At 67.4% G+C, this 17,206-nt stretch overlaps 1 protein-coding gene across 1 annotated transcript; it reads right to left on the bottom strand.

Annotated features, from left to right (window-relative positions):
• Window positions 1–6,177: 6,177 nt before the first annotated feature.
• Window positions 6,178–9,348, bottom strand: GCGR (glucagon receptor). The gene is made up of 13 exons (XM_086473476.1): window positions 9,298–9,348; window positions 8,910–9,006; window positions 8,680–8,787; window positions 8,396–8,517; window positions 8,192–8,298; window positions 7,911–8,064; window positions 7,686–7,845; window positions 7,535–7,595; window positions 7,232–7,301; window positions 6,979–7,067; window positions 6,724–6,862; window positions 6,560–6,601; window positions 6,178–6,474 (listed from the first exon to the last, which is right to left on the bottom strand). The coding sequence occupies exons 1-13, from the start codon at window positions 9,346–9,348 to the stop codon at window positions 6,178–6,180; spliced, it is 1,497 nt and encodes a 498-aa protein (XP_086329602.1).
• Window positions 9,349–17,206: the final 7,858 nt, after the last annotated feature.

Genomic DNA, 17,206 nt, shown 5'->3' with positions numbered 1-17,206 from the left:
GGGGGGGATTTCTTGGGACCCTCACTCCTGGCAAGGCCCAGGTGGTTTCTGCGTCATCACCTCTGAGCGAGGGAGAGCGACTCTGCCGTCCTCACCCGTCCGAGCAGAGCAGCCGTGCCGGCCGCCTCTCTGTGCCCGCGGAGGACCGTGGGGAGCGGTGGGAGCGGCCCCCTGCCCGCCTGTGCTCCGAGCCGACAGGGAGGGTGCTGCCGGGGGCACTGCCCAGCGCCAGTGGGCTTCCTGAGGGGTGCGGGGGGAGTTGGGGCTGCCGTTACCTTTCCTTTGTTGAGTCGTCGAGCTATACTGTTCCCTTTTTTTTCTGTTGTCTGTCACTTGAGGAGTGTTGTAAATAAACGCTGGTGTCCTTTTGGGTCTGCCTCTGTGTGACACTGCCCACCGCAGCCCCTGCTCCCCGTTGAGCTGCCTCAGCCGGGCGCAGGGTGATCCCTCAGCTCTTCACCGCAGTATGGGGGATGCTGCCCGGCCGCTCCTGACAGTGCTGATGGGCCGTGCCCAGCCTGGTGCTGCCAAGGCCCGGGAGAGGGTTGTCTTGGCCGCGGTGCCCTGGCGAGCTGTCCCCTGCCCGATCCCCCCTTGGTTCCTCGGCTGCCTCTGCCTGCAGGCCGTGTGTGCCCACTGCTGGCCTGCGTGTGCTGCGGCCTTGCTGCAGCAGGGCCCTTGTTCTCCCCTTTTTCAGACTTCCCAAATGTTCCTATTTTGGTGCTGGAGCCCTGTGTTTTCCATTTTAGACTTCAGTGCTGGCAATGGAGGCCAGAGCTTCCCATGCCTTTTCGGGCCTGACCTAGTCCTACGGAGAAGTAAGGCGGAGAGCAGAAGCTGCCTCTTACTTCTATTTCTTGTATTTTTTCCCAGAAGGGATCTTGCCCTTGCACTTGCTCTGGGCTTTTAATTTCACCGCAAGCATGTGCAGCCTGGCACTGCGTGCTGCTAGCACAATGCCCTTGGGCTCTGGCAGCCCTCCTGCGAGCCAGCATCCTAGGAGCTGTCGCTGGACCAAAGATTTAAATGTTGAGACTATTAATACCCTCGTATCCTCTTCCCTCCCCTGCTTTAATGGCATTTAAACTATACTTAGCATTGCTAGAATTTCTCCTCAAGTGCATCTCTGCACTCAGCCATGACCCCGTTTACCTCCCATCGCCACAACATTCCCGGGGTGTGCCCGTGCTGCCTTGTGCTGCCCGGTTCTGGCGCAGCGGGACGGTGCCTGGGCCCCCGTCGCTGACACCTCTGCTGGAGCCGCCCCTGGGCCCACTCCCTCGCCCCGATGCTGCCAGGCCCCGCGAGTGGCTCGGGGGGAGCAGGGGCAAGAGGGGACAGTTACCACCGTCACGGCCCCTCTCCTTCGGCCGTCCCTGCAGGACGGGCCCGGCAGGCGAGCGGGGCTGCCCCGGCTCGCTGCCCTGAGGGCGTCGGGAGCCCCGGGTCCGTGCGTCCCGTACCGAGGGGCGGGAAGGGGCTCCGCTAGGGCCGGCGGCGCTGGAGGAAGGCGACCTGTCCCAGCCGGCCGGCTGGGGACACCCGCACCTCGGGGGTGCCGAAGGAGGGAGCGGTGCCTGGTGCAAGGGCAGCGGGACGGGGCGGCGTGCGCGGGCAAGGGCTGCCCACCGGCGGTGAGCTGCCCCCGCGCCCCCCGGCTGCGGGTCGTGCCCCGCGCTCCGGCACGGGGAGCTGCGGCCGGCGGGCTCGCTGTGCCAGCCCCGGGCAGCCGGCTCCGCTTGCTCCCGGCCAGGCTCCCGGCCCGGTGCGGGGGGCTCTGTGCGCTGCCCACCCCCTTCCTCCCCAGGCCGGGCAGGCTGCCGGCCGGCTGCCGCGGAGCCTGGCACTGCTCCCCTCGGCTGGGGCCGGCTGGGGGCTGCAACCGTGTCCCCGAGCCCGAGGGCACGTACGGGGGTCCTGCAGCCTGACCCCGCTGGCCGCGGCCTTGTTTTTCTCTTGGCTTGGGTGCTGTAAAGCCAGAGGCGAAGCAGTCACTCGAACTCTAATGAAATGCCGTACAAAAATCATTCTATAAACAGGTGATTTTTATAAAGACTAACAACAAACCACGGGGGTGAGGGCAGCGAGGCGGCGCAGGAGAAGTGTGGAAGTCAGGTGGCGGGGGTGCCTCTGCACAGGGGTGAGGCCGCAGGGCAGAGAAATCAGGCTGTTTACCTGTAAAAAATCAAACTCGGCGAGTGTTTATTTTCCCTGTGACTCGGATATGGCGCTTATTAGATTAAATGGTGGGAGGAAGAGAGGTATGTGTTGTATCATTGAATTAGGTGGTGGGAAGAGGGGACGGCAGCGGGCAGAATCTACTTAGAAAACCAATTTGTGGTGCTCAATTCCCTTGATAAAGTGGGAGTACTGCGAGGTGGCGGGGTGCGGGGCTGCAGCAACGGGGGTGCCGCCGCCAGGGCAGGCCAGGTCAGGCACCAGGTGGCCATTCATCACTCCGGCCCCATGCCACACCTTGGGGTTAGCCCCAGGGCCAGGGACTCACGCTGTGGCCAGACTGGCCTCTGCCCCCCCAGACACCTCTACGGAACAAACTGTTTATGCTGAGGGTGGTGAGACACTGGGACCGGCTGCCCGGGGAGGTGCAGGTGCCCCATCCCTGGAAACTGTCAAGGCCATGTTGGAGGGGCTCTGAGCAACCTGGTCTAGTTGGGGACGTCCCTGCTCGTGGCAGGGGGCTGGACTAGGTGGCCTTTGAAGGTCCCTTCCAGCCCAAACCATCCTGTGATGCTGTGATTCTCTGCCCAGGGCGTGCAGACTGGTGGGCTGTGGCAGCACCTTTGTTCCACTGGTCACTGGCAACGGGCGGCTCCTGCCAGGCAGACGAGGTCTGTGCCCCTGTGTGTGTGTGTGCGCCCATGTGTGTGTATTGGTGAGTGCAAGCACACGCGTGTGCATTGTGCAGGTTGCGCTGCCTGAGCTATACCTGGGGGTGTGGGGGTGCAGGCTGTGCTGCCAAGACGTGCACCCTGGGATGCTGTCAGGGTGCACCCGGGGGTGCATCCGCTGTGGGCAGTGCCAGGCCATGGCAGGGAGGGGTCCCTCAACTGTCACCGTGGCCCCAGCAGGGTCCCCGGGGTGAGGGGCATGGGCAGCTTCCTCTAAGCCACCCACCTCTTGCCTGCCCTGTCCTGCAGCCCGGTGCAGGGTGGGTGCCATGTCCCGCAGGCACCTGCTGCGAGTGGAGGCTCTGCCCTCAGCCCTGGGCACAGCCAGAGCCCCAGCAGCCAGCGGGCACGGCAGTAGAGGGTCAGCGGGCTGTCCCCTTCCAGAGACTCTGTGGTGATGGGAAAGGATGCTGACGGCAGTTCCGTGGGAGCTGGCTCCTTGGGCCAGGGCTGGCCCTGCTCCCAGGGGCTGTGGGTGCCCTGTGCCTCTCCCTGGGGGTCCCAGGAGCTGTGCTGCCTCCCGAGGAGGGGCCGTGCCCAGCAGTCCTGGGGGTCCGTGTGTGCCAGGGAGCTGCTGGCTGGCGCACATGGCTCTGCGGGAACAGGGGGGTAACCAGGGCACGGGGCTGCAGGCTTGGCCCTGCGGCACAGGCAGTGCCCCAGCTTTGGGGTGGCAGCCGGGCTGGCGGTGGATGCTGCGGGGATGTGCTCCAGAGGGCCCCGGTGTGGGTAGATATCAGGTGTGCTTGCACGAGGCCCCTGGCCACCAGCAGGCACTGTCCTGGGCTGTGCCTGGTGCTGCCAGCTCTGACCCCTGGCCAGCCCCCTCAGCGGGGACAGGGCAGGGGCTGGGGCTCTAACACCCTCAACATGGACCCCTCGGGGTGCTGACCCAGCCACCCACCGGGCAGGATGGTAGGACGTGACAAGGGGCTGTGTGGGGGCCATGGGGCAGTGCTGGGGGTGCCCCACGGCCCTGGGGGATACAGAGTGTTGCTGCAGGGACCCCCATGGGCTGGGGCTGGCTCAGGGTCCCCAAAGGGTCCCCGACATGGTGTAGCAGACGTAGGGCCCCGGCGCTGCATGTCACCCAGCCTGGGTAGGTCTGAGGGTCCCTGTGCCCTCGGCCTGGCCCTGGTGGGGCATCACCGTGTCATGGCGGGGGAGACAGTGGGGTGTTGCCATGGCAACGCTGGAGCAACAGGCACAGGGCCCGGCGCCGAGCAATGACCATATTTACCTTCCCAGAAACCGCTTCGTGCTCCAGCAATTTGCCTCAATTAGGCTCGTTACCGCGTCAGGAGGCCACAGTGACGGCAGCAGCCGTGGGGGCCAGTGGCTCTGCGGGGGCTGCCCTGGCCGACTCTGGCACCGTGGCTCTGGGCAGGGTCTGTCCGTCCCTGTCCCCATCCCTGCACCCAGGGGCCCAGGCAGACCCTGACCCCTGCGCTCCCCTCCCCTTGCCTGCTCAGCCCCACAGCACCACTCCCCCCTGGGTAACGTGTCCCTACAGCACCTCTGCGCTGCCCCACGGCACTGCTGCCGTAGGCTCGCGGCCCCCGGCACCATGGCCCACACCCCGGCGCCTCATGTCCCCGCTGCCTGTGCTGCACCGGCCCCCGGACACCACGTCCCCGCTCGGCCGGGGCAGACAGCAAGTTGTCCAGTAAACAGAGGAAAATTACTGCGTGCTCGTCACGGCGCTGCTGCCGGGAGCCAAGTGCTGCGCAGCCGGGGCCGGCGCTGCGGCCATGCCCTCCCCGTGCCATGGCCAGCCCCGCTGGCGCCCTTGCAGGGGTCTGGGGCCGGCCATCCCCCGGGCAGACAGCACGGCTCCCACCGGCCCTCATGCTGGCTGGCGTGGGCGGGCAGGGCCATGGCGATGCGGGCGATGCTGGGACCGGGTGGGATTTGGCAGGGGGGCAGCCGCCCACCCAGCGCTGCTGTTTACTGCGTGGGGCTACTGGTGTCTGCCAGGGCACGGCTCCAAGCACTCGCCCTGCTCGTCACGTCCCCTGTGCCGGGCTGAGCGTGGAGTCCGGACAGCCGGGAACCATCATCTGCTCGGAGCCAGGCAGGGCAGGCTGTGCCGGGTGACGGGCAGGGCCGCGCGCCCAGGGCCCACGGGCCACAGGGGGTCACGGCAGGGTGGCTGTCTGTCCTGTCGCCACCCGACGGGCAGGGTGCCCCCGGCCAGGGAGGTATGCCTGCTTAATCCCCGCACACCAGGCGATTGTGGTGCCCAAAGCCGCAGCATCCGGGCTTAGTGCTCATGTGCGCGGCACAAGCCTCTTAGGGTGCCGGCCCACCCCGCTCCCTCCCCGCCACGGACAGCCAGCCCAGCCCGCCGGCACAGGGCACCCACAGCCCCACACCCCACAGTGCTGCTGATGGTGCTCGGCACTGCCGGCAGCCGCTGCCCAGCCCGTGGCCTGGGCCAGCTCCCAGGAGAGCGGGGGTGCCAGCGGGCAGAGCCAAATGATTTAATTAAGGGCTCCTGGCAGCGAGAGGACAGAGCCGATTAGCAGCCGGAGAAGAGCGTGTGCTGGCGGGGAGCTGGAGCCCCGGCCGGCAGTGCTGCAGCCTCACGTCTGCCTCGCTCACCTGCGTGGGGCTGTGGGGCAGGCAGCGGGGCTGTCTTCTGGTGCAGCCCATCCATACTAGGTGGCCCAGCTCCCCGTCCTTGGCTGCGGCCATCACCCGTGGGTGCTCGAGGGCACGGTCTGGGGCCACGGTGTCCCCAGTAGCCATACCCGGACAGAGAGGCGCATGCAGAGCTGGCCCTGCAGCCCGGCACGGGCCCACACCTATTTACAGTTACGACAGATAAATTACAGCACTGCGCAAAGGGTCTCGAAGGCGCACGAGGGCAGCACCACAGGATTAACCCCCCACCCCCCACACAGATCCCCCCTCCCCACAGACGCCCCTCCCCACAGCAGTCCAGGTCCCACTTGCTGTGCCTCGCCCGCCACCAGCCCACCCGCATCCATTGTCCTGTGCGTGTCCGGCACGGCACAGCGTCCTCACCGGGGTGGCGGGCAGGGTCCCGCACCACCTGCGCAGCGCCCAGGGGAGGTCGGGGCTGCGGGCAGGGTTCCGCACCACCTGCGCAGCGCCCAGGAGAGGTCGGGTCTGTGGGCAGGGTCCCGCACCGCCTGCGCAGCGCCCAGGAGAGGTTGGGACTGCAGAGGGAGGCGGTGACTGCCCCAGCCGGATCGGCCCGTGGCAGTGGGGCCGGCACAGCCCTCCCGCTCCGGCCGCAGGCTCAGAGGTGGCTCTCGGCCGTGGTCTCAGGATACTCGTAGCAGTGGTGCCGGTCCCCCAGGGCGAGGTGCTCGGTGGTGCTGCGGCCGGTCCTCTCGAGGTAGTGGGTGCCGGGGCGCGTGGCGGCCGGGCTGCGCCCCAGCCCATTGGCGCAGCCGCTCACCAGCTGGTGCTTCTCGCAGGTGCTGCCGGTGCCGTTGCGGGCGCTGGGCATGTGGCTGTAGGTGTGCTTGTACTCCTCTGACAGGTCCTTCCCCAGCTTCCAGCGCTGCCACCTCTTCAGCAGCTCTGCCTGCACCTACAGGCAGCTGCCGTCAGCACGGCCCTGTGACCACCGCCTGCTCGAGCCCCCTGGCCGCCCGCTCCCACAGTGTCCCACTCACCTCCTTGTTGACGAAGCAGTAGAGAATGGCCACCAACATCCCCTGGGCAGAGGGAAGAGAGGTGTGAGAGGTGCATGGCCAGATCCCGACCCCAACCCTGGCCTGGTCCCTCCTGAGACGGAGGGTTCCCATGGAGGGCCGGTCCTGTGTGGAGCTGGGCTCACCTGGAAGGAGCTCAGGAAGAGGTCGAAGAAGAGCTTGACGTAGCGCAGGGTGCCCTGCGCGTGCTCGTCCGTGACGAAGGCGAAGACCACCTCATGGATGCCCAGCAGCGGGATCAGTGTCAGCGTGGACTTGGCCAGCCTGCGTGGAGCGGGGCTGGTCAGCCATGGGGGTTCACGGGGTGGGCGCGCCCGCACACACCAGCGTGTGCACCACAGGCCTGCGGGGGCAGGGCCGGGGCCATGCCCACCGCCCACCTGAACTTGTAGTCGGTGTAGCGCATCTGGTGCGCGCGGAGCTTGGAGACAAGGATCTGGATGATGCGGATGAAGATGAAGAAGTTGATCTGCAATGGAGTGGAATGAGCTGTGAGGGGCGGGGCAGGCAGGGCAGGGGCAGGCAGGGCAGCTCTGTCCCCTGCCCAGGGCAGCCGCTCTCGCAGCAGGCTCAGGGCCCTCACAGACACCGAATGAGGGGCTGAGGTGGGCAGAGCCGCAGCCCTGGGCTCACCAGGATGGCCAGGAACACGGGGAAGCGAAGGATCCACCAGAAGCCCATGTTGTTGTTCGTGGTCCAGCACCTGCAGAGGGTGGGGATGGGGACTACTGGGCAGCCCCTCGACTGGGTGGCTGCTAGAGCCTGGTGTGGCGTCAGCAGCCCCAGCTGAGAAAGCACCATGACCTGGCACCCTGCTGCTTGCACCAGGCAATGGCATGGAGCCTCTCTGGCACCGTCACACCATCCCCACCAACCCTCAGCGTGTTCCATGCACACCCACCCACGCCCTGCACACCCTCAGGTGCCGGTACTCACTGGATGTTTTCGTAGAGGAACTTCACAATGACCCAGGGGATGAGGAAGAGCATGGGCGCCCCTGGAGGGGAGGCAGGCAGGGGCAGGTGAGGCATGGCAGGGGATGAGGTTGAGGGATGGTGCGGGGGGAAGCCAGCCCGCCCGTACTCACCCCAGCCAATGCACAGATAGAGGGTGAAGTAGCTCCTCTCAGAGAAGACGGCCACCACCAGGAGGTTGTGCAGGTAGATGCCCTCCACCAGCAGCCAGCAGTAGTTGGCCACGATGCCGTACTGCATGAAGACTGTGGCCGCCCGGCAGCCCGCGGCTGCCTGTGGGCAGGGGTCAGGGCTTCTGCGCTGCCCGCACCCCCATCCCCGCTGGCCCCACCGCTCACCTCATCGCTCAGCCAGATGTGCACGTTGTAGTCGTCGATCTTGTCGCTGTAGTGGGTCTTGAGCAGGGCGTCGATGACCAGCACGGAGACGCCCTTCAAGATGAAGGAGGCGAAGAGGTTCATGTGGATGTAGTTCCTCATGCAGTGCAGCTTGCTGCGGAGGTGGGGAGCTGCGTCAGTGCCTGTGCCCAGACCCTTCAGCACAGCCGCTGCCTGGCCCCCATCCCTTGCCCCGGCCCCCTGCCTGCACCCCAGCTGGGCGGCCATGCCCGCACCCCTACCTGAAGCCCAGCAGCAGGGCCAGGGCGAGGAGCAGCGCACACAGCGACACCGAGTAGCCCACGGTGTACATCACCTTGAAGCTGCCGTAGGTCTTGGCAAATTTCTCCTGGAGAGGGAGGGAGCACGTGAGGGCAGGACAGGGCAGGGCAGGGGCGGGCAGGGGCGGGGGAGCCCCGCACTGGCTGCCCCCCAGCTCTGCCCACCTGTGCCTCCAGGTCCTCGGCGTCGAGCTCGCACTGCGTGGCATTGCGCAGGGACTGTCCCTGGGGGCCCGTCACCCACTGCCCGTCCGGCCCGCAGGTCTTGAAGACGTGTCTGTGCTTCACTGTGAGGGGAGGGGGGCGATGGGGTGTGCCGGGCCCCGGAGCCACCGCGGTTACGGTGCACTGGCCCAGGTGTGACCGCCTGGAGCAGCATGTGCACACGCATGTGCACACGCAGCAGATGTGCATACGCACACACACACACACACCCCGCCAGCTGTTACCTTTCTGGTACCAGGGCAGGAACCAGGGGCAGGGGACGCTGGCGGTGCTGTTGGGCAGTGCGTCGGGCCAGCACGAGAACTTGTCGAAGGTGCGGTTACAGACCAGCTCTGCGGAGGGACGGGACGTGGCGGCGCACTCAACCTCACCCACACAGGGAGCTGGGTGCCAGGCCCCATGCTGGCCCCTCTCCCCCGTCCCCGTCCCGCCGGGACCCCGTGCTGGCTCTCACCTGTGGGCGCGGGCAGGCGGCTCATGTTGCGGTGGCACTCCTCACTGTACGCCTTCCAGCTCTCGAAGACGAAATCCGTGATCTGGGCGGAGGGGCCCTGGGGACACCAGGAGTGTCATCCGTGCCTCTGCCCGCGGGGGCCACCGTGCCCAGCAGGGCAGCGACCCCGGCTCGGGGATGGCCATGGGTGAGTGCCGGCTAACATGCCATGCAGTGCCATGCCGTGCCATGGCGCGCTGTGCCATGCCATGCGGATGGCAGGGCAGGCAGGAGAGGGCAGCGGCCGCTGCACAGCACGCCGTAGCGAGGGGCTGCTGGGGGCAGGGGTGGTTTGGCGGCGGTCTGGGTGCGGGGCAGGGCATCATCGTGTGCGATGGTCCATCCTTACCTGGCAGCAGAGCAGCAGCAGGAGAAGGCTGAGGAGACGCGGCTGGGACATCCCTCCGCCAGGCCACGAGCCACATGGGGAGCAGCGTGGGGCACCTGCCTTCCTACCAGCCCTCGGCAGCTCCTCTGCCCTGGCGGCGAGGGCCCTGGCGCGTGGGTGACCCTGCACGAGACACCGGCTTGGGGGATGCAGGCAGCAGGACCCGGCCCGGGGCAGAGCCGAGGGACACACAGACGGGGGCAGGAGGGGAGTCTGCCCCGGCACAGAGCTGGCCCGCTCACAGCACCATGCTCCTGTCCCCATCCTCACCCGACCCTGCCTGGCTTTAATGTTCAGCTGGTTGTTTGTGCATTTTCCAGCAAGGCTGAAGAGCCGCTGCGTACCTGCCAGTTCCTCCCCAGGACGGCGCTGGAGCTGTGGCCACACCACCCCTCTGCCCACCAAGCCAAAACCCCCAGCCCCTGCATGGCTGGATCACAGCCACGCACAGGACATCACCCCTGCGCAGGGTGGGCCCTCACACTTCCCCAAGGCAACGGTGCCTCTGGGTGACCCCATGCACAGACCTGGGCCGGGGCCACCCCACAGAGGTGCTGGTGCCCAGCTGCAGGTCGGTGCTGAGCCCTGAGAGCCCAAGACCCCTGTGGCAGCTGGGACCCCTCCTCACACCTGAGCATCTTCTCAGGGTGAGGGCTGGCGCCCGGGCTGCCTCCCCTCCCCACAGCCACTGCTTGCAGCAGCACCAATTTCAGATCTGCTTCCAGTGGTGGATGTGGCCAGGTCCCCAGGACAGACCTGCAGGGTGGCCATTGAGGCACCCTATCGCAGCCCCACAGGTGTCCCTGGTGGCAGCACCCACCCGTGGTGGAGGTGGGCAGGGAGCCGATGGCAGCACCGGGTGGGCAGGGATGGGGATGGCTGCCAGCCCCGGGCGGGGGGGTTAACGGTTAACCCACGGGGATCCCCAGCTCACAGGGCTGTCGTCGCCCCAGGACCAGCTCAGCCTGGCCGTGCCGTCATGGCTCCATTGCCCCCTGCTCAGGCAAGTGACAGGGTGCCTTGTCTGACACGGCGCCCAGGAGCACCCGCACAAAGCCTGGCTCACGAGGTGCCCTAATTCCCTCCATCCCCCTAAGCTGGTTATGGGGCTCCTGAGCGGGATTTCAGCTCTTCGACAAGGGGCCATTCTGATGGCAGCCCCACACCACAGCACGGCTGCTTGGGGTGAGGGCAGCTGAGCTGGGGGGAACAGGACAGACAGCAGTGCCGGTGCCACCGCAGGCACTACAGCATCACCCCCCCCCAGCCTCCCCCTCGGACACCGTCCGGAGCGCCGTGCTCCCCAACCATCCACCGCTCCCAGGGCTCGCCACTCTGCCCGTGCCTATTTTTATCCCTGGGAAAGTCGCGTCTCCTCCATGCAGACCCACTCGCCTTGTCGCAAGTGGCTGCCTGAGAAGCTCATTAATCAGCGTGTGGGGCTCCAGATGCAGCTCGGGGAGCTGGACCTGCCAGCGCGTGCCTTATTTAGACAGTCCCAGGACAGAAGGAACTGTGTCCAGAGACAGTCCTCACTGGGTGGGCTCTGGGAACAGGGACCTTTGGTGGGCACCCACTGGCCACCTGCCCACGCCAGCATCCCTGTACTTGTCACCCCACCAGCCCCACGCCAGCACCCCTCTCCTCAGCCCCCTGTCAGCCCCATGCCAGCAGCCCTGTCCTTGTCACCCCAGCATCCCCACCTGCCCCGTCCCACCCACACCCATGGCCTGGCCCCGTGGGAATGTCCCAATGCCTGGCTCCCATCCTGAGCATCCCTGCACTGGGAGGAAAGGTTCCTTGAATGAACTGGCTGCCAGCCCCTCTCCGCAGCCCGGGGAGGCAGCTTTGGGGCAGAGGTGTCTCTATTTTTAGCTGCCTGCAATGGGATTTAGCGGCGGGGAGGCCTCTGCCCTAGACTCCCCCCGGGCTGGCAGCGGTTCCCCTGGCCCCGGGGCCCTGCGGTGGCCAAGCTGGGCAGACTGCACTGGGTGAGGGGTCCTGGCGCGTGGGGCTGGTCACGCTCCTCGCCTCCGGCACGAGGCTCCCTGTTCATGGCGGGGCTCTGCCCGGGCCCTTTGCCCCAGCTGCCCGTGATGCCGCGCAGCCGCAGCGCCGTGCCAGCCCCCCGCTCCCCGCGGTGCGAGGGACCCCCGGCAGCTCAGCCTCCCCACGGTGTGCTCTCAGAGACACGGGCTATTTCTAGCAGACACGTGGGTGTGCAGGAGTAGCCGTGGAACAGTTGTCCCTGGTTGGGCGCAGATGCCACTGGCAGGGAAGCAGCGGTGGCCCTGCACGGCTGGGATGATGGGGTCTGATGCAACTTGGACCACCAGCAGCACCGAGCACCCCCCTGGGAGCTGGCACTGCCCAGCATCAGCACCCGCAGTGCTCGGAGCAGCAATCGCCGCTGGCTGGACGTGCCATGGCTGCTGGTGCTAGGTGTCCCTCAGCCGTGTCCCCTGCTGCTGGAGGCAGCACCGCAGGAGGGTCCCAGTTCCACGTCCCCACCTCCCCTCACCCAGCTGTGCCCGACCGGCTCCTGGTGCCGCATTCGCCTGTCCCGGCACCTCGCCCTCAGCCAGGGCCAAGCTTTGGGGGACCCCCTGCCATGCTGGATCATGGCACTGGGTGGAGGGCTTCCGGCATGTGAGTGGGTGCGTCTGCTGGGGCTGCGGTGTGCTGCAGTGGGTGCGCAGGGGACTTTTGCCCCACGCTGGCATTGGGCAACGCAGCATGTTCCCGTGTCACGGCTCCGCGGCTGCTGACCCCCGCGGAGTTCGGGCTGCAAACAGCTGGTGCTGCTCTGCCGCCGCAGCTGCGAAGGGGAGATCTCGCCCTCGACTGGAGAGGAGGGAAGAGGAACCAGCCCCGGGACGGCTGCGCCCATGCGGGGAAGGGCTCAGTGCCGGCAGCCCTGGCACTGGGGGGCCGGAGGCGTCAGAGACAGGAGCCATCATCCACTCGTGGGGTGGGGGGGAGCGGGGTGGCTGCTGGCACATATGTTTGTGTGCTGAGCCGTTCCGGAGCCAGAGGTGCCAAACCCTGCAGCACTGGGGGCAAAGCAAGGACTCCCCCTCTCCCCATTGACCAGTTTCCCTGTGGCCCCCAGACCTGTGGCTCATGGCCCAGCAGTCAAAGCCCCAGGGTGTGCTGGCAGTCCAGGGAGGGGATGGGGCGAGCCCAGCACAGGGGCACACTGCACCCCCGCACTGCTGCCACTGCTGCGGCATCGCACCAAGCCATAGGGAGTGGATGGGAAAAGGCTTGTGGTGGGATTTTTGCCCCCCACCCGTGGGTGTGCAGCCCCTGCACTGCCCTGCAGCAGCTGAGCCAGCACAGTCCCCCCCAGCTGACTGAGCACCCAGCCCTGCCTGGGGGAGAGACGCTCTCCTGCTCCCACCCAGGCCAGCTTCCCTCGGGGATTTTGCCACCCCAGCCCCTCCAGCTGGTGCCCAGCTCTGGCTGCCACGACACGTGCGAGGGAACGAGCTCCACATCTGGGACCGCTGCGGCCGATGGCCACATGGATCAGCGGTTCTGCGAAGCCTCCATGGGGACGTTCATGGGCATCTGCAACGTGACCCGGGAGCACCTTGGCACAGCCAAGGCCCCGCACGAGCGCTGGAAGGCTGGTACAGCCCTCTGCAGCCCGGTCCCTCCATGGGGCTCTCGTGTCCTCGGTGGGGTGGGAGCAGCCGTGTTTCCAGCACAGCACCACTCACTCGGGAGGCGGTGGCGGGGGCTGCGCGCCCTCCAGACGCAGGGATTAGCCTCCAGTGCGCTAATGCAGCGCTTTCCACGGCTGGCTTGGCTTTGAGCTCAGAGCTACAAGCCAGCACGGCAGGGGCTTCGGCACTTGGCAGGGGAGGGGACGGTGCAGGGCCAGAGCTGATGCAACGCCAGTGCCAGCCTGGCCCTGCAGATGCTGCTCCACTTTCCGCCCAGGACATGGCAAACAGGACAAGCGGCTGGAGGTCTGGCCCGCACCCTGCGCTGTCCCAGCGCCCTGAGCTCCGGGAGGCCTCCCGCTCCCCACCTGCAACCCACAACTGCTCCAGTTGTCCCCGTGAAGCGAGTACCAGGGACTTCAGCAGCAGAGGAACAGCTGAACTGCCTGGAGCAGCCCTCGTGCTGCAAGACCACAGCTTGTTTGCACAGAGTTGCATGATTGTGGTAACGCTGAGCAGCGGCACACGGAGAGAGCCGACGTCACCAGGCACCAACGATGTCAGATTCTCTGTCACTTTGGACCAAAAAAACCTAAACCAACCCTGACAGCGTTTTCGTCAGCAGCAGCACAGGATGCAAACAATCGGCCCTCGCCCCCGTGCCATCAGGACGAACGTTCTGTGCATCACCTTCACGACTGCCCGGCCACCAAAAGGGACAGTCCAGGGCATCCTCCCACAGCTGCTCAGAGGGAGCGTGGCCTGGAAGCATGGCCGGGCAGCTGGGCAGTGTTCGAATAACCTTGCTGCCTGGCAGGCTCTGGTGAGGTGATGCTGAGCCACACGGAACCTTGGTCCTGGCCCAGGGAAATGGGTTTTTCTTGTTCATCACATTGTACGAAAACCCATGAAACACAAGAGGATGGCACGAGAGGTACAGCGTGACACATGTGGTTAGCGTGTCACAGGGGAAGCACAGGAAAAGCCTAGGAAAAGGTCACTGCAGACAGGCGTGTGCGCACGCACGCTTGCACTGAGAGCTCAGCACCTGCCTCCCCAGAGCAGTTCGTGTCACAAATGAACACTGTGGTCAGCATGGAGCTGGGGACAGCCTCCTGGTACCTCACCGAGGAACCAGCTCAAACCCTGCTCTGCCGAGATGCAGATGTGCAAGTGACAGCAGCAGTCGGTCCTGGCAGGGTCCTTCCCTGTCCCAAGGCACCCACAGCACCTGGGCACAGTCAGGTGCCAGCCATGCTGGAGGCAGGCGGTGCTGCAGGGTGGCACCCGTGCCCAGCCACCCGCTGGTGCCTGCTGCTCGCACCCAAGTTCCCCAGACCCCCCCTGGGCTGGGTTAGACAGAGAAGGACAGGGGCTCCAGCCGTGGGGGACACAGGACAGGGCAGGATGCAATGGAGGCACGCAAGGGACAGCGGAACAGCCACCCCATCTCCTCTGCATCCAGCTTGCCCAGACCCTGCCTGTGCCTCTGCCTCTGCCTGGCGCAGCGAGGCGCACGGCACAGTGCTGTGCTCGGTGGCTGGTCTCAGCCCGGCCCTGCTGATCAGGGCTTGCGGTCACATTTTTTCATTAACTATATTTAATCCACATTTTGCCTTTTCTCCATTCAGCCTTTTCTCTTTTCCCCTCTCCAGGCAACAGAGCATAAAAAAATCCGCACCGCAGCATGCGGAGAGAAGCGGGGATTGGTGGGAAGGACAGGAGCTGGCAGCTGGGGCAGCACTAACATGCCGAGGAGGGGTCCTGCAGGCCCTAAATTTTCCTGCTGATGCACAGATGAAGCTGAGGAAATCACAGGGGCAACCACTGAATTTGGCATGGGTCAGGACATCCACAGCACGCGCTGCTGAGCGCTGCGTGGGGCAAGGTGGCTGCGTTACTGGGTGCAGGGCAAGGCGCTGGGTGGACGCAGGGTCGGCCATGCGGGCTGGGCAGCAGCATATGCCCCGTCCTCTGCCCGTCCAGCCGCCACGGCTCGGGGGGATCCGGACTGACACAGGTGCGTCCTGCCCTCCCTTGCAAAGGGAGGGCCGGGCTGGGAAGCGCAGGGCCGGGCAGAGGGTATCTCGGCAGCTGCTTTGGAGATGCGCTTGCAACCACGAGGGCGGCAAGGTCACATACCCAACATGTCCTGGTTAAACAAAGCCGTTTACCAACACCGTGTTGACATAGCAGAGCTCGGGACAGAGTCACAAAGGGCACTCGCAATGGGCCCCTGCAACACTCGGAGAGCTTGGGGAGCTCTGGGAAGGGTGGAAAAGCGTCCCCTGCTTTTGCCCCTTGGCAAGAAAGCCTCAGGCACAGCTGTGCCCATGGCAGGGAGACCCAGTGGGCATCAGCCCGGCAAGGGACTTCTCTGGGCGATGCTCCTGGCATGGCAGAGCCCGGCTGGTATCGCTTGCCCGGGGCTCACAACGGCCATGGCAGCACACAGGGGTGCCGAGACACCTAAAGGCGGAGCCCCTTCCCAGGGGTGCCCGAGGCAGCAGCCCAGGCGGGGAGCGGGCGCAGCCCGGCTGGCACCTCCCTGCCCTAGGACACCCCTTGCCGAGGGGCTCAGCCCCACCGGGGCCGGCGCCCAGCACCGGGACGGCTCGGGGAGCCGCTGCTCCGGACTCCAGGCGCTCCAGCCGCGACCCGGGTCCTCATCCACGCGACAGGGCGTGCGGCATCCCACCGGGCGGGGAGCCCCGAGGCCGCGGGGATGGGCGCTCCTCTCCCTCCTGCCCGCCCCCCCCCCCCCTCCATCCCCGTACCTGTCGGGGCTGGGCTGGCGGCGGCTCCCGGGCGCATCTCGGTGCTGGCGGGGACCGGGACCGGCGCGCTCGGCCGCTCCGGCGAAGTTTTGCCGGAGCCGCGGCGGCGGCAGCTGTGTCGGCTCGGGAGGAGGGACTGGAGCGGGGGGAGGGACCGCGGGCGAGGAGCCGCGTCCAGCCGCCCCGCTCCTCCCGCCGGCACGGGGGGGGCGCAGCCCGGTGCCCCCCGCCCCGCCCGACGCCGCCACCGCCCCCGGGTGCTCGGCGCGGCGCTGCCCTCGCGGCCCCGCATCACCGGCAGCCGCGTCCGAGAGGAGCGGGGGCGCCGGTGCTTGTCCCCGTCGCCGGTCCCTGCCGCCGGCTTCTCCGCCCCGCCACGTTCCCGGGCACCGGCGAAGCGAAGGGAGCAGATGAACCGCACCGATCCCCGAGGGAGCGGGTCGGACCCACGGTCGCCCCCCTGGAGACAGCCCTCGCACCTCTCCGGGTCGGGAGGAGGCTGCGGAGGGGCAGGACCGGCAGCCCCCAGCCCCGCCCGGGACGGGAGCCCCTTCCAGGCGGGGGGGCCCGGGGCTCGGCGCGCCGCCCGGGGCGGGGGAGTCTGGGCAGAGGCCAGGAGGGGCCGGGCAGCCTCAGCGAGCGCAAACGCGGCTGGCGAACGGCTGTTGACAGCCCTGCTCGGCCCCGCCGATGCTCGGAGATCGGCGGCGCTCCCGCCCCGTGCCGCTGCCGGGCGCCCCGCGCCGTGCTCGGCTCCCGCTTCCCGCCGGCGCGGGAGGAGGGTGCGAGTGCGGGGCCGAGCAGGGCTCGGGGCTGCCGGGGCGCCGGCCGGGGCAGGGCCCCGCAGGCCGGTCCCTCTCCTGCTCCGCGGTGGCCTTTGCGTGGGCGCAGAGCAGCGCCCGCCAGGGGCCGGGCAGCCCCCAGCCCCTCCCGAGGAAAGGGGGCTCCGCTCGCCGCACGCTCACCTGCCCACGGCTCTCACGCGAGGCCGGGCACAAGCCCAAGGCAGCGATGCCGGCCAGCATCATTAGGCTTCGTTAAGGTGACGAGCCTTCACTTCTCCGCTGTCCCAGGCTGGCTCTGTTCCGCCCGCTGGAGCCCAATTAGTGTCACGAACAGGAGGCAGCTCCCGCACAGAGGCGGGCGGGCGCCCCCGGCACGGCTCTCCCCAGCAGCTGCCCGCTCCGCTGAGACCGGGCACAGCTCGGCGCAGGGCTGGCCCGGGGACCCCGGCCCGCAGCTCCCCGCTGCATGGGGCCAGCAGGTGCTGGGCACACGCAGCCTCGGGGCCGGGCTGGGGGCACAGAACAAGGTGAAGACCCCCCCTGCTCGGTGTAGCCCTGAGCCTTGCTCTCCTCCCGGGGAGCTCAGTGCCCAGCCTGAGGCCCCCCGCTGCGGGAGGGGGTGCAGGATCCCCCCCCC

Source organism: Leptosomus discolor, chromosome 15 (assembly GCF_034619465.1).
Source record: "Leptosomus discolor isolate bLepDis1 chromosome 15, bLepDis1.hap2, whole genome shotgun sequence".
Classification (NCBI taxonomy): Eukaryota; Metazoa; Chordata; class Aves; order Leptosomiformes; family Leptosomidae; genus Leptosomus; species Leptosomus discolor.
This window is presented reverse-complemented; position numbering and strand designations above follow the sequence as displayed.